This window comes from Grammomys surdaster, unplaced genomic scaffold, assembly GCF_004785775.1.
Source record: "Grammomys surdaster isolate TR1022 unplaced genomic scaffold, NIH_TR_1.0 67, whole genome shotgun sequence".
In the NCBI taxonomy this organism is placed as follows: domain Eukaryota; kingdom Metazoa; phylum Chordata; class Mammalia; order Rodentia; family Muridae; genus Grammomys; species Grammomys surdaster.
In genome coordinates, this window is record NW_021604569.1 from 16,952,918 (window position 1) to 16,968,293 (window position 15,376).

Sequence of the window (15,376 nt, forward strand, 5' to 3'; positions counted from 1 at the left end):
GATTAATGTTGGGTTTTATTTATAGAAACAAACCTCTCTGCACAGCTAACCTGTATCTTTGGAGACACAAAGAGAAAAAAGCCGGAAGAAGAGCCGCACATTCGAGGGTGGGGCTTGGGCACTTTTTTTTGGGTCTAAATTATCTATAGTATACTTTTAATTTCTATGTTGAGTTCTGGAACATTACTGATCACAATAAAAAGCCTTACCCAGCTGAAGATGTCCTGTGTGAACTCAAAAGCTCTCGAGTGTGGGAAAGATGCTGAGGGAAGTGTGGATGACATTTGAGTCAGCTTCTCACCTGGATGCTGTATGAGGACATGTGGGTATCACAGAGACCGGGTGGGGTAACACTACTGGTCGATGTGGCAAGGCCAGCCTCCCACAAAGGGCTCCGTCTCTCTGCCCCAAACAGCAGCTGTGCTCCTGTGAATCAGCATCCAATAATGAAGATGCTGAGCATCAGACCTTGCTGTGCTTCCTCTTAGCATCCTCTTGCCTGAATGTTCCCCCCTCTTTTCCATCTCCAATATGGCAACACCATCATTCCATCCATACTGCTGGGACACTGCTCTACCCTAGGGGAAAGCATGTGCTGAGGAGGCCTCAGGGAGAGAATCCAGGCCGACTCCATCTGTGGGATGAAGTGTGAAGATGGAGAAAAAGCCTAAAGGGTCCAGGAAGCTCTGTTTTGGGTCATGCTTTCTGAAGGGAGACGAAAAGAGAGGGAGAAGGGTACCATGGGAACCACCCTGCTTGCTTCCCAGGTCTCCTCCTAGCTCAGGCTGTCTTTCTCCAGTCTTTCTACTTCCTGCATTTTTCTTTTCTTTCTTTTTCTTTTTTCTTTTTTTCTTGATAGGGTTTCTCTGTGTAGCCCTGGCTGTCCTGGAAAAGACTGTAGACCAGGCTGGCCTCCAACTGAGAGATCCTCCAGCTTTAATCCTCTGCAATTAAAGGCATGTGTGCAATTAAAGGAGACCATGCCTGACCTCCTTCTGACTTCCTAAGGTAAATTTAAATAATTTTCATCCTAAAGCATCAGCCTGTAAATCCTCCCCTTCAGCTAACAACTCTCTCAGCTCATGTTTCCAGCCCATCTGATCTGTCCATCCTCCCCCAGGGTTACCTTCCCATTCACTGTTCATCAGCCTGGTTTCCTTGGCAGTCTGTTTCCTCTTGCAATTTGTTGGGTTATATTTGGGAAATGCACAACTGGCCCAAATTCTCCTTGCAGGGCCCTCCCTAAGCTCTCTTTGACCTTTCTCACGTGCCTTTTCTGTGGCTTCCATCCTATAATTCTTCTGAGAAATTTCATCTGAACCACAAGACTTGTTCTCTGTCTCCTCCCCTCTACCCTTTTTCTCTACAGTTAAAGGCTAGAGTTTCTCCAAGGTTTCCAGTGTGTGCCCGAGGTTCCCTCCCTTGTCTGATCTGGCTGACTCTATGCACAGATGGAACTTCTGCCTCTTCCATCCCTACATTCTAGCTAATTCCCTGACTGAAAACTATCACGATTCTATCTTAATCAGTATTGGATTACTATCACTGTTGCCACAATCTCTGTAGTTTGGTCACTACACCCGTGGACCTATACCAAGTCAGTAGACAAACCCCGTCTTTCCCTGCCTTCTCCTTACCCACACTGCCTGCTGGCACAGGTTCAAACATCCTTCTATGAGACCAAGACTCCCAACAATCACTATCGTGAGAACAAACTCTACTACGTAGAGCAGCTGGACCAGTATGTTGGGAGGGGCCCCTTGCCAGCCCCACTGCTCACACCCCAGACCAAGATGCAGAGGTCCTCTTGTGCCTCTACTCTTTTGCTTCTAAGCATCCTTCTCTCTTTCCTCAACTCTTCCTACTGTCAAAATACAGCCGCCTCCCTCTCATACTCCTGTGCATACCAGCCGCTCCATGAATCTAAACCCCTTTGTGATCCCCAATCCTCAGCCCAGTTAGGAAAAACTATTCCTTGAATATATTCTCTAAGAAAGCCTCATGTTCTTGTGAGTTTATCTTTGAGTCATTGTAACATGGACACCACAGCTTTTCCTTAGTTGTCAAGGTTTCCAAGGCAGCGGAGAGCCCATCTTATCCACTAAAGGGCTCTAGGAATGGTTTCAGGATGAGTTTCCCTCATCTCTGAAGTACAGACAACCTGAACAAAGTTGGGAGCTAACCAGAACAACATCCACACAAATACTAAAATGAGTTCAGCAGGGGTTGGTGCAGGACTGCGCTTTGCACGTAAGTGGCTCTATTTTGGGTCAGATACTAAAGAAATTTCAGGGTTTCATGGTCAGCAGTCTACAAATATAAGGCAGTGAGTAGGTTGTAGAGTGACCTTTGTGTACAGGAAGAGGCTAGCCTAAAGTGTGAGGCCATGTTCTCCCCAACCATCTGTTAGTATATTTGCCTCCATTCTCTCTCTGTAGGGCCTGGCAGAGCTGGCTTAGGCCCTTCTGCCCAAGAGTTCCAGTTGATGGTTCAGACAGGAAGATAGTGAAGTTTTTTCAGAGACCTGGAGTTGTCCTCTGTTGGGACCCAGGGTGTGATTTCATGTCAGGCTTAGTGTTCATGCTTCTGCTCCATAGCACTTGCTAATGGGGTCTCAGGCAAAGGGTTACCCAATTGAGATGATATGGAATTTTTGTCATTGGAACACCATGAGTTATTGGCATTACCATTATGTCATTAACAACCTCATGAGTGTTGGCTGGGGTGAACTCTATGCCAGGGTATAACTTGCATGTATTGCTTAGGTAAGGTGAACCATTCTTCTCCTAGGTGCAGAGATGGTAGTCACTGCAGAGCTGATGAGCTTAGGACGCACCAGAACCAGGGCATCTAACTATTTGTAAAGCATCTAGCTGAAAGACAGAATCTCTAAGAAAATAGCCATGGCATACTGTCAAGATCCAAACATTTGAGCTAGTGAGATACCTCAGTAGGTAAAGGTGGTTTCTGTCAAGCTTAATGATCAGACTTTAGTCCCTGGGACCCACTTGGTGGAAGAAGAGAACTGACTTTTTCAAGTTGTCTTCTGATGTCTACACATGCTCCCATGGCCCATGCAGAGTGCGCCTTAACATACCCCAACATAATTGCAATAAGTATAAACAAAGCAACAGCCACACGTTTATCTCAACACACAGCAAATATGCACATCACCATACATGACATAAACACACATGTCACACTGTATACAACATAATACTACACAAATTGTATAACTACATACATAAATACCACATACATACATGCCACATAAAAAGTCTCTGCACTCCATACACAAATAATACATACCACATACATATACCCACACATAAACACTATACATAAGATACAGGCATATATAATATCACATATATATTACAGAAATCACAATACCACCCACAAGCCACACACATACATGTCACATATATACATACCACACACATGGCACAAACATACATACCACACACATACCACAAAAGTCACGCATACCAAATATATACCAGGCACACTACTCACACATCACTATACATTATACAAATACTCATACTCTTCACAGATACACACTATAAACATATCTACACATACACTCTGTGTATATATACAATATATTTACCACACACATGCCATAACAAATATACATATACACATACCACACAGATATATAGATATACCACATATCACACACACACTATATATTATATGTATACCTAGCATGTACAAACACACCATAAATACACAGAGCATATATATGTATACATATTCTTTACATACCTCACACATTCATACACCATACACATATGTATCAAAGACACATGAATAAAAATATTACAAATCTATATGCACATATACTATACATGTGCACAAATATACACATGTATGCACATGCCACACACAGGAACACATAAACTAGCACACACATATCTATCATGTACATAAACACATCCATCTATCATGCATACAATACATAATGGCCACATACACAGGAGCAAGCATGCACACACAGGTGCTGACTAACACAATTGAGTTTCTGTTTCCTCCAAGGAATGACTTTAAATTTCTACAGCTTGGTCTCCCTGTGTACACCCAAGCCCAGTCCACGGTGACATGTGATACGCAGAGTCCCTTCAAAGTTTAGGCATGACCAACTGTTAGGAAGTTCTGTGAAGATCGTTGTGATTCCTGTTGGTTTACAGATTAAGGGAGATGCAGAAAGCCAAAGGCCTGCAATTCTCATCTCTCTGATGGAAAGAGAAGGTGGGTGGGAAAATAGCTTTTATACCACTAAGTACTGTCTCATGTTTTGAGAAATCCATGAAAAAGGGATACTTCTCAGCTGGCTCAGGTATGTCTATGGGGTATACCAGTGGCTTTTTACAAGGATTCCAAGGCAGAGATAGTAAGTTATATTATGAATGGTATAGAATTTTACAGATCTGCTCTGCTCTGCTACATTCAGCTCTGAAGAGGAGCAAGGAAGGGAGGAAGAGAAATCAAGGTGCACACGGAGCCAACCTACATACTTCAGTAATTCCCAGAGCCAAGAAACTCAGTGGCAGCAGCAGCTCATGAGGCTGGAGATGCTGCCTACTTGCACCTCTAGTCCCTGCACTTGCTGCAGCTGCTCAGATGCTGCTAGATAATGCTTCTCCCAGGCTGAATTGGGGCTATCGCTTCAGAAGAGATGCACTTCACCGATAAAAACAACTTCCTCTGGCTGCTGATTAGATAACTGGGCTCACATCCGTACTTGAAGCCAACTGCCCACTCGCCAGCCAGGCTTGCTGTCTCTCTTTCAGTCCTGAAAAACTCCCTCCAGCCCCCCTTCTCTCTCCTAGGCCTAAGAATCCTCATGGCTGCCATCTACCCTGAGGACCATCCTTGCCTGCCTAAAGCTGACCATGGAGACAGGAGACAGGAGACAGGCAAAGACGGTAGTGATGGGGCAAATAAGCCTGGTGCCATAGTATGTTTAAAAATGCCACAGTGAACCCAGATTTTGTATGCCAACCAAAACTTGATGCTACACACACACACACACACACACACACACACACACACACACGGTGGGGGAGAGGCTAGCACAGGACAATTAGTTGTAAAATATGTGGTAATGTATTTTTAAATGTTCTCATGTGATACAGTAACATGTACATTGCCTATAGGCAATGAGAACTTAATATGATTGCTTATAGTTCCTGCTTCAGCCCTGCCCTCATGGCTGAGTCAATGAAATGAATCAAGAAGAATACGGAGGAGGAGGAGAAAGAAGAAGAGAAGAAGAGAGAGAAGGAGGAGGAAGAAAGAGAAGGAGGAGGAGGAAAAAGGAGAAAAAGAATGAGGAGGAAGGAGTAGAAGGAGGAGGAGGAGGAAGGAGGAGGAAGGAGGAGGAAGAGGAAGAAGAGGGAAGAGAAGAAGGAGAGGAGGAGGAGGAAGAGGAGGAGGAAGAGGAAGAGGAAGAGGGGGAGGAGGAGGAGGAAGAGGGGGAGACAGCCAAACAAAATAAAAACCAAGATCAATATTTTTATACACTTCATTATTTCAGGATTCCTAGAAGAATGAAAAATGTAGATTTTCTTTTCCATCTAAGCTAAGGAGAGTAAAAGTCTGATGTAAGCACCCACTGAGAAGCTGTACGGGGTCAGCCTCTCTCAGAGCTGGCAGATGAATATCACACTGAGATGCACTCAAAGGGTTCAAAGGGAGACTGAAAGATGCGTATCCTAAAATGCACCTTCTCAGAGTTCAATCCCATTTCCTTCTGCCTGGGTTCTGCTCAGGTTGTCCAGCGCTCAGTCATGGGCCTAGCAGCCGCTGTTTAGCCACGCCCTATTTCCAGCTCAGCCTTGGGCAGGCCTACCGGTCTATTGGCTTTTCCCTTGGACTCTGCTAAGTCCCACATTGGCTTGGCTTTCTCAGGGTGTTTGTGCGTTTAGCCTGGAATTCTACCTTGCATTCCGGGTTTCCTTCTCCCTCTACAGCAGCTTCCCTATGGTCGCATTCAACATAGAGTGGCGCTCTGAATTTTATCACTGTTTGGGGCAGCACAGCTCTGTTCCCTTCTAGGCCACGAGCTGCAAGAGCAAACCCAAATCAGGAGCAATCTCACCAGAAAGAAGGAAGATGTATTACTGAGCAAAGGAATAGTGTATTGAGCCGTCACTTTTCGTTTACAGTTGCCCATCTGCTCTCTAGACATCAACCTGGATACTGTCCCACAGGAAGGCTTTTATGAGGCCCTAGAGTTCTGTGTCAGTGCAATCGGCTCTGCCCTCCCTCCAGCAAACAAGCGAGACTTGATAAACTCAGGTTTGCCAGAAGAGGTCAATGGCTGCTTCATCAGCTTCGAATGGTTTCAGACACAGCCACTTCAGAGAGCTGCAAGTTCTCTCATTATTAACGAGACCACTTCAGAAGAACAAGCCACAGTGCCATTAACTAGACCAGTGCCATGACTAAACCCTGCTTTCCAGAAAGTTCTCCTTCAGATCTGACTTAAATTCTTCAAGTGACACTTCAAATCTTTTTTTTTTTTCTTCTTATTTAGACTTAGAAGAAAATGGAGGCCCAGTGCTTGTATTGGTGCTTGTATTGCCCTGCCTCTGGCTGTCATTGTCCCAATATTTACACATAGATCTACGGTGTCCTTTCAGCATTGTTACATCAGCGTTATTAAAATGGCAGTATGTGAAACTCTAGCTTTTCAAATCCTGGGAATGACCCACTAACCAGTTGGGGGCTGCTTTCTAGTGTCTCCCACCGATGGTTTTCTTACTCCGTCTGCTCTTGTCGGGTGCAGAGCCTCCTGGTATGGGTCACAGCTGTCAGCAACAGGCCCATCTCTCTCCATTGAGTGACACAAGCTGCTGCATCCTCACTGCTGGCTGGCGCTCACGGCGCACCCCTGGGTTGCTCACTCCAAAGGCTCGGGCTCTGAACTGGAAGTCTGCCTCTCTTTGGCACTGTCCTGCTCTAACACATTACCCTCCCTTGGCTGTTTTCAATTTGCTTGTTTTATGGGTCTGTTTTTCATTAATGGACTCATCCCTTTCCTATGCTCTGTTCTCTGTCCTTGTCTCCCTACTGAAGCCCCACGGATCCCTTTTCTCTAGGACTGGAAACCCTGCGATGCACAACACGCACTCTCTCTCTTTTAGTCCTGTCTTCTGCTTTGTTCATCTGGCCCACAAGACCATTCTGGGGCATGTGGTAGTTGTTCTTCCTCACATGGGGAAAACTGAGGCTTGGAGGAGATGAGAAGTTCTGCCCTGAGGGTCATATCCAGGGACCAGAATCTTGGATGTGTCCCTTCCGAGACTTGCCCTCCTAAATGACCACATTGCTCTTACTGACTCCCTGTTTCCAGGGTGACTCTTGCTTCCTTCTGTTCCCCTTTGCTCCTGTCTCAGACTCTTCTGGCTCCTGGTCCTCTGTCCTTTTAAATCTGTGATTCTCATGAGTCACTCTGTAAGACAGTGTGGCAAAGTATTGCTTCAACTTTATTTCCTTTAATCTGTGACTATCCCCTACATGTTACCCCATTCTATTTAATGTTACCTTCTACACGTTATGAAACTCACAGCCTATAGCCTACATATGGAAATAGTGGATTTCCTTCAACAGTCACACAGGACAAGGAGACTGTATGTAGTGTGGCTGGTGGTGTTTCTATGGTGAGTCCTCTCACCCCTTTCCCGTATACTATCTGTCCTCTGGGCTTTTGCTCTCAGCTTTTCTAGCAAGTGATTCTTTGGCTTCTAGTTGTCTACAAGAAACTTTCCTCTCTTTGTTTGTGAGGCTCACATCAAATAGCCTCGCCCTGTCTCCAGAGCCAAGCCAACTGCCAAGCCAGGCAAAATGTTTACTAGGGCATTTCAATTTTTCAAGTTGGAAATTACTACTTTCTAAACTTCATCATGAAAGGAAATGGAACTGAAAATTGTACATGGTGACAGTCAGGGAGAGGAGACCCTGGAAACAAGTCCAAGGGAACATCCATACCAAGAACACCTGGGAATGAGCACTTGACCCAGGATGCAAAGGTCTGTGAGGGAGCCAGCCAGCAATGCCAGCCTAGACTGCTCCCAGCTCACACTACATGGCCAAAGGGTCAAGGTGCTGACATCAGTTTGTGGGCACTTGTGACCTATTTATCTATAACACATGAAATACACACGTCTTCCCTGCTCTCCAGGAACCAGCCTTGTTTTCAGTTCCTTAAACCACACATAGAGCATGATGATTCTGCACCAGCTCCAGAGCAGCTGTGGAATTTCGGGGCAAGCCCACCTCTTTCTCCACAAGAACTAAGCCACTAGCCTGACTCTGAAGTAGGGGCACTCCCTGTGTGGCACGGTCAAAGGACAATTTCTTCTATTTCCCAGAATGAGCCTCTCGCTTTGTGATGAGAACCACAGGCAGGTTGTGACCCTCTGTTTATGGTTTGAAAACAACCCCTACCATACCGGGTGCTTTCAGGACTAAGCAGAGGAGATCTATATGCTCCAAACACTAGCCAAATTCCTTGATTTAAAATGACCTTTAGGTTAATATAAATGTATTTCATATAGTTCCACATAGTTTAGCACATAGTAACACCAAGATCACTTGTAGTCAACAGAAAACCACCTAAAACACATTACCCAAGTCCCAACTTGAGGAAACCCTGTTATGTGTCTAACCATGGAGAACAAGAAGGAATGAGCACACCTACCTTACCCTACACAGCAGCCACTTCCTAACTGTGCCTCAGCCTGCAGAACAGCAGGGTGATCCACTTACCCATGCCTCGCTCATTCTTGGAGTTCTGCTGTGCTCCAGAAGTGGTGGATAGGTCCTCAGGGACAGGCATGGGCTCATCCCCTTCATCTGGAGTGTCACTGACTGGGGGGCTCTCCTTTCCTGCAGATACAAATCAAGGCTTTAGTTTCTGGCAGGTGTTGTCAGCTGCTGGGAAAACCTCAGTGCCTGGGCTTCACCTTGAGGGCCCTAGGGCAGCATGAAGGAGTACCTGCTCTGAATTAATGCTTCCCCATTAGGGCAAATATGTATTTCTTTCTAGGAATGAACATCACTGCCAAGCACAACAGAGACATCAGAGAACAAAGACTGACAAAAGGAAAACAACAACAAAAAGCAAAACAGCATCTGTGACCTTAGCTATTCCTGGTACTAAATTACTACATAAATATTGATATATTATAGCTCCTATGTAGTGATGTTTTTTCACAGCAAACTGGCTTTTAGATATTCTCAATATACTTTCTTGATACAGACCTATTTGTACAATTTTATTTATAGGGGGTAATGAGGAATTAGTTACATTGTTTTGCTTCTTTTGACTCTATATATTGTTTTTCTGTATTTCTGTAAGCAATTTTGCACTGGACCTCCTATCAGCCAATTTTGGACATATCCTCAAAGATCACCATTATATACATCTCTGGAAGTGTTACTGCTGGGCCAATGGCAGCAGTATTTCTGAGGCTCTTCTCATGCTTTGACAAACTCAAGATGGTACAAAGATAAGTTTCCCACGCCTTTAATCCCAGCACTTGGGAGGCAGAGGCAGGCGGATTTTTTAGTTCGTGGCCAGCCTGGTCTACAGAGTGAGTTCCAGGACAGAGAGAAATCTTGTCTCGAAAAAGCAAACAAACAAACAAACAAACAAACAAACAAAAGTTTGTTACACTTCATAAAGTAGGGTTCCCCTTGTCTCTTTCTCCCTCCCTCTCCCTTCTGTGTTATTATTTGATAATCTCATACATGTATACACAGCTTTTTTGGTCCTTCCTTCCCTCCTTCCCCTCGCTCTATCTCCCTCCTGTCTGTGTTATTATTTGATAATCTCATACATGTATATACAACTTTTTGGCCATTTTCACTCCCAGTTACCCACTCCCTCTCCTCTAGTCCCATCTCCCTAGCAATTGTTGGCTGGATTAGAATGACGTTTGTCTAGCTCCAGCATGGAGAAATTGAGATCGACACAGTGAAACTGCCTTTGGTAGAAAATGCTTTTTTATCACTAAGGCTGGAGCTCTGAAAGCGTCCATCTTTCTGGAGCTAATTTAAAGGGACTAACAGACACAAACTACATAGGAGAAACAGTGAGTGAGATCTGAAATCTATGCTAACTGACCCACTGTAGCTACTTTCAAAAAAAGTCCAGCTTAAGATCCTGAAGGTAAGCTATCAGAGCACCGATTCACCAGATGTGTGTCTGCTGAGTTGGCAACTTAGCCCAACAGGCAAAATGACCTCCCAGCAGACACTAGCCTAGACTTTTGGGAGCATATGTAAACAACATGTCAATGGTAAACTGAGAACACGACCAGACATGGTGTGAAGATTCAGTCAACTCACAAGAACTGCACCAACCTTTTTTAGGAGCCAGAAAAGATCAGTAAAATAAGTACATGAGACAAGCTTTACTGGAATCTTTAAAATAGCATCTGCACAGGCACCAAAGACATGCTTTGGGGAATAGTGTTACAATCTCTAAGAAAGAGACATCACAATGTACTATCCCAGGTTAGCTGTGATTAGAGCAACTGGCATATTTTCAGAAAGAGCATTATTGGGTATATTTGGATAGCTGATACAAGATAAATAGTTAAAGATGGGGTAAGATTATAATAATTTCCCAAAGAAAAACAAAAGGCCCAAGAGACTGATTGAAAGTGTTCATATTGTGCTAGAGTCTTGGCGCAGTAGTCAGCACTGTCTCCCTCACCCTAAATAGAAGACCTTTACAGTAACAGTATCAGGACATGTGGCTTTGCTTCTCATCCTTGCATTAATCAAGAAAGTCTCTCACAAAAAGCATGCAGAAGGGATACAAACAATTTGACAGCTCTTACTTTCATACAGAGTCACGGCCCAGAATGAACGCTTTCAAATTTTGAGGACTTTAGGGAGGTATTCAAATATAATAACCACCAGAACCTGATTAAACAGACCTTCTTTATAATTTAGAGATGTTGCAGAGGGGAAGGGGAGGGCTGGGTGAGCAGAGACTCACACCATTTTCCTTCTGAAAGGCCAGTAAAGAACCTCCAAAGAGCAAAGGAAAGAGGAATATGATAGTTATAGCTTCAAAAAATAAAAAGAAATAATTATAAAAAGAACCTCCCTGAGATTGGGAGTGGGACCCTGGCAACAAAGCCATAGCCTAAGAGGCTGGTACATGAGTTGGCACATACAGAGTGAGTCGAGCCGTGGGGCCCTGTGATTCACCAGCTGGCATTAATATTGAGTGAGAATGGGGGATGGAGAAATGGAATTGCTTTGACTTGTTTTGTTGTGATGATCTTCCGTATAGTAACTTTGGTGTCATCCTCAATATTTCTGGGCCCATGGACATGCCATCTCACACTAGAGCTTGGGGGTGGGGGGGCTAGTGTGATAAGGATCTAGGTTTAGCCAATAAAAGCATGCCACACTTTTCAGTCCAATTCATGCTGAATTAATTGCCTTACCAAAGGATTCGTGGTTACCCAGTTTTAAAAGTGTGGCTGATCCATCTTTGAATGGACAAAATCAACTCTGTCTTAAGGATGATGTTCATGGTAACAGCTGGACTTCTTTAGAATCATGACTGGCTGAAGTTACACACTAAAAGGCCATCTCACCAGTGTCCCCATCTTATATCTTGGTACGTTTTGTTTCCTACATGGAGGACAAGGTATAATGAAAACAGTAGGGATCGTGATTCTAAATGCTGTGGGTCAGACAGATCAATAGAAACTCTCAGAGCAGAAAAAAAAACCACACAGGGAGAAGGAAGAACAACAGATCAGACCTCATGTGTATAGGGGTATGGAGCAGAAAACCAGGCTGGAAGGAACAAAACCTGATGTATTCACGTGGCAGCCAAGAGGTGGCATTAATTCAACTCTGCCCCACTCCAGCTCATTGAGAGGTCCTCTGATTTGCCTAAAAGCCCCCCAGTGTGAGTTCTGTTGCAGAGACATTCATCACTCTGGGGAGCTTGATGCCCGAGGACCTTTGCATTCTTTTACTACTGGGAGGTCTTCCTCAGGAAAAGTTACCATTTCATGAGAACCTTTCTGATAGGCAAAATCATTGTGCATATTGGCTTTTGCCTCAGTAGCCATTTGAATCATTACTCTAAAAAAGCAAGTGTTAGGTAAAGCCAACACACCCCAATTATGAATACACTGATTGATCTGGGTTATAGGTCTGATTAAAGCAATTGGAGAGCTGATGGGAAGTGGATATGGCTACTCCTCTAGAATTCTCTCCTCAGGTATAACAAGAGGCTAAAATTCATGACTTGGGTATAGTTCAGCAGGTCACGGTAAAAATAAAATTAATCATGCACATAAACACCAACTTGTTAAGTAAACTCTTGGTAACCTGTAGTACACTATAGAAGCATAGGCCATGGCCTGTATGTACCTTTACCAGGTAGCAAAAGCAATGGGGTGGAGAAAGCAAGACAGCAAGTGCTTAATAAGTCAAATGGAATGACTCTGAAGAGGCAAGTAAAATTTCACTTATTTAGAAAACAACACTTCTGGTGAAATTATAATCACACCAATTTATACTTAACTTGCCTGTTGCCTGTGTGTCAAGCATGTCTTTGAGAAGTTTCTGTGGTCAAATTAAAGAAATTGTGCCCTTATTCTGAAACTAAAAGTAAATGAGTTCTCAAGTACATTATAATTTGCCCAGCTACCCAGCAAATCCCTAGGATTTTCTCCCAAAGGCATGCATCTTTAATATACAGAGGGGCTTAAGGGAACATAATACCTCAGGGTAATAGATGTACTCACTACAGAACCACCACTTGAGGAGAGTACGTTGTTTCTAGCCTAGGGCTGAAGTAGGCTCATACTGTCTGGTTCCCTATGTCAACTTCTTATAGGCTGAGTCTTAGCTTCCTGCAACTTTGAGATAACGACATCCTCCTTCAGTGGGTTTTTATAAGGTAAAAATGAGAAAATGCTTAGGATGTTATTTGGGTAATTTCAAGTGCTCAATCAATGTGATTTACTATGATTAACTAGGTAGGATACTTTTGTTATTTAATATATATGAGGCTCCTCTTCCCTACACAGATTATGTATGTCTACAGGGTGTACTCTTTGTGTGCACGTTCCAACAAACACATTACAAACAGCATTAAGGAAATATCAAATACATAGTTCAGGTGATGGGAGCCAGAGGAATCTCTGAGATTCACTGGCCAGAGTCCCTGCTGCTATAGGAGACATACCATGGTTCAGGACGTAAGAGCATTGGCTTGAGTCCCACAGCTGCAGTCAGAAATGGATGAGGAGTTGGTCTTTCAACTCCCATAAGCTTCTTCCCATAGACTGCCTCTTTCTTTAGAAGGCAAACAAAAAAGTAATCCAAATGCATGAGTAATCTGAAAATTCTGATGAAGGAAAGACCAAGAAACTAGCTTCCATCAGAAAGTTAGTGAGAATACTCCGATGGAAGACAGCTTTCTTTAGATTCCAACATGTTCAATCCCCAAGTCTGAGGCCTGTAGGCCAGGAGAGCGATGATGCCCTGACTCATAAACACGCTTAAAGCATTGAGGGGTTCTTGGTGATTAACTTATGACTTTATTGCATGGTTCCTCAGTGTGATCTCAATGTAGATGACAGTACAATAAGGCAGGACACCTCTGCAAGTTAGAGTCAGTTCCTATCAGTAAGCTTTCTCCAATTAGCAGACTCAAGTCAGAGAGCATGGTTTGCAATAACCATCAACCTCTAGGATTGATGCTGTAGGTGGCATGAATTTGAACACAGTCCATATTTAGAGTACACCCCAGAGAAGAAGAATCCAAGGGCCTTGAAGACAGGGCTCTAGTGGGGAGTGTGTTTCCAAAGTATTGCACATGTTAGGGGGGATCCTATGAAACTGCTGTTTGAACATCTTATGAAAAAGAAATGACTCAGTATTATATTCCTCAATGTCTTATGAAGAAAGCTAACTCCCAGGCTGGGAATATAGCTCAGTGGCTTGTCTGGCATGAATAAAGTCCTGGGTTCCATCCCCAGGGCTGCAAGAGAAATAAAACAAGAAGAAACTGTGTGAATCCTATGTGAATCCTTCCCACTTTCTTCCGAGTCTTAGCAAAGGAGGAAACATTGCTTTGAATTGGGAGACTACCACATTTAAAGCAGTATAAAAGCAGTGCGTAATTCTTTCCTAAGTGTGACACACTCTCTGATGCTCTAATCAGGGAAGCCTACAATACACTATTCGGCATAATGTTAAGGGCAAGAAAAGGAAGTTCAAGAAACTAAGGCTCTTGGAAGCCTTGAGATCAAAATGGAAAAATGAAAATATTGACTACTCTTCATAGTTAACATTTTAGAGGTGGTTTTCAAGGCTAGAAGATGTTGTATCTTTAAATTTGTTACTGACATCCAATAATTGCTCATGTTTTATGTGGCACAGTGTGATGTTTGAGATTTCAGTCATGCATATAGTGTACAACCCTTGAATCTCTATGTGTGGGTGGCAAATCTACCAACCCAGACTATTCATTTATAGGAGCAAATTCAGAAAAAGCAGAATGTGTATATGCCATTGGTTTTTAGAACCTGGACTCTTTCACTTAACTCAATGCTCTTCTAGTCTATCCGTGTTGTCCTAAATGACAGGATTCCAACATCCATAACTAAATAGTATTCCATTATATACACATACCACACTTTTCCCATTTACTCATTAATGGGCATCTGGGTTGGTTTTATCTCTAGCCTAATGTTTTGACATTAGGACATCAGAATGTAGGTGACATGAGGACCAAGAGTGTGGACCACTGAGTGTGTCTTGTAACATATAAACTCAGAACTCATCTGAGGTCAAAGCAGCAAAGAAAAGCAAAAGGGATTCTTCCTGCCCTTGGAGTTTCTCCACCTCCCTGTTTTTGCGACATCCAAAGCAATCCAGCTTTAAGGGGTGAGCCAATAGGTGAGATCTCCCATAAGTAGAGCCCAGCATCCTACCTTAGGTTGAGCACACCCTGTTTTCCTGGGCTTTGGGGGATGGCAAGGGAAGCTAAATACAAGGCTTCAACAAGCTAAACATCATCTTTTCATTTAACCATTTGGATTAAGGAGCATAAAAGGAAACGAAGTTAAATAACTCTACAGAGTTATAAGAAAAGAGCACCGTCTTCTTCCTCACCCTCAGCACACCAGTCTTTCTCCTAACACTCAGCTTTGGGGGAATTCCAGGTTAATATACACTTGAGAATCACTGTAACTGTTCACACAAGCATGTGGAATGTGTGCACACGTGTGTGTGGTTTATCTTATATTTCCACATGGAATTATACTTTGTATCTTTTCCATTTTCATATACACTTTATATTTCTTTCCATATCTGC

General features: G+C 43.4%; 1 protein-coding gene across 8 annotated transcripts in view; it reads right to left on the bottom strand.

Moving 5' to 3' along the window:
* Ikzf1 (IKAROS family zinc finger 1) overlaps window positions 1–15,376 on the bottom strand; it is a 90,301-nt gene that overhangs the window by 58,266 nt on the left and 16,659 nt on the right. For all 8 annotated transcript variants that reach the window (XM_028777844.1, XM_028777852.1, XM_028777907.1 and 5 more), the window contains exon 3: window positions 8,779–8,898. In XM_028777844.1, coding sequence (XP_028633677.1) covers window positions 8,779–8,898 — 120 coding nt within the window. The remainder of the gene's footprint in view (window positions 1–8,778; window positions 8,899–15,376) is intronic.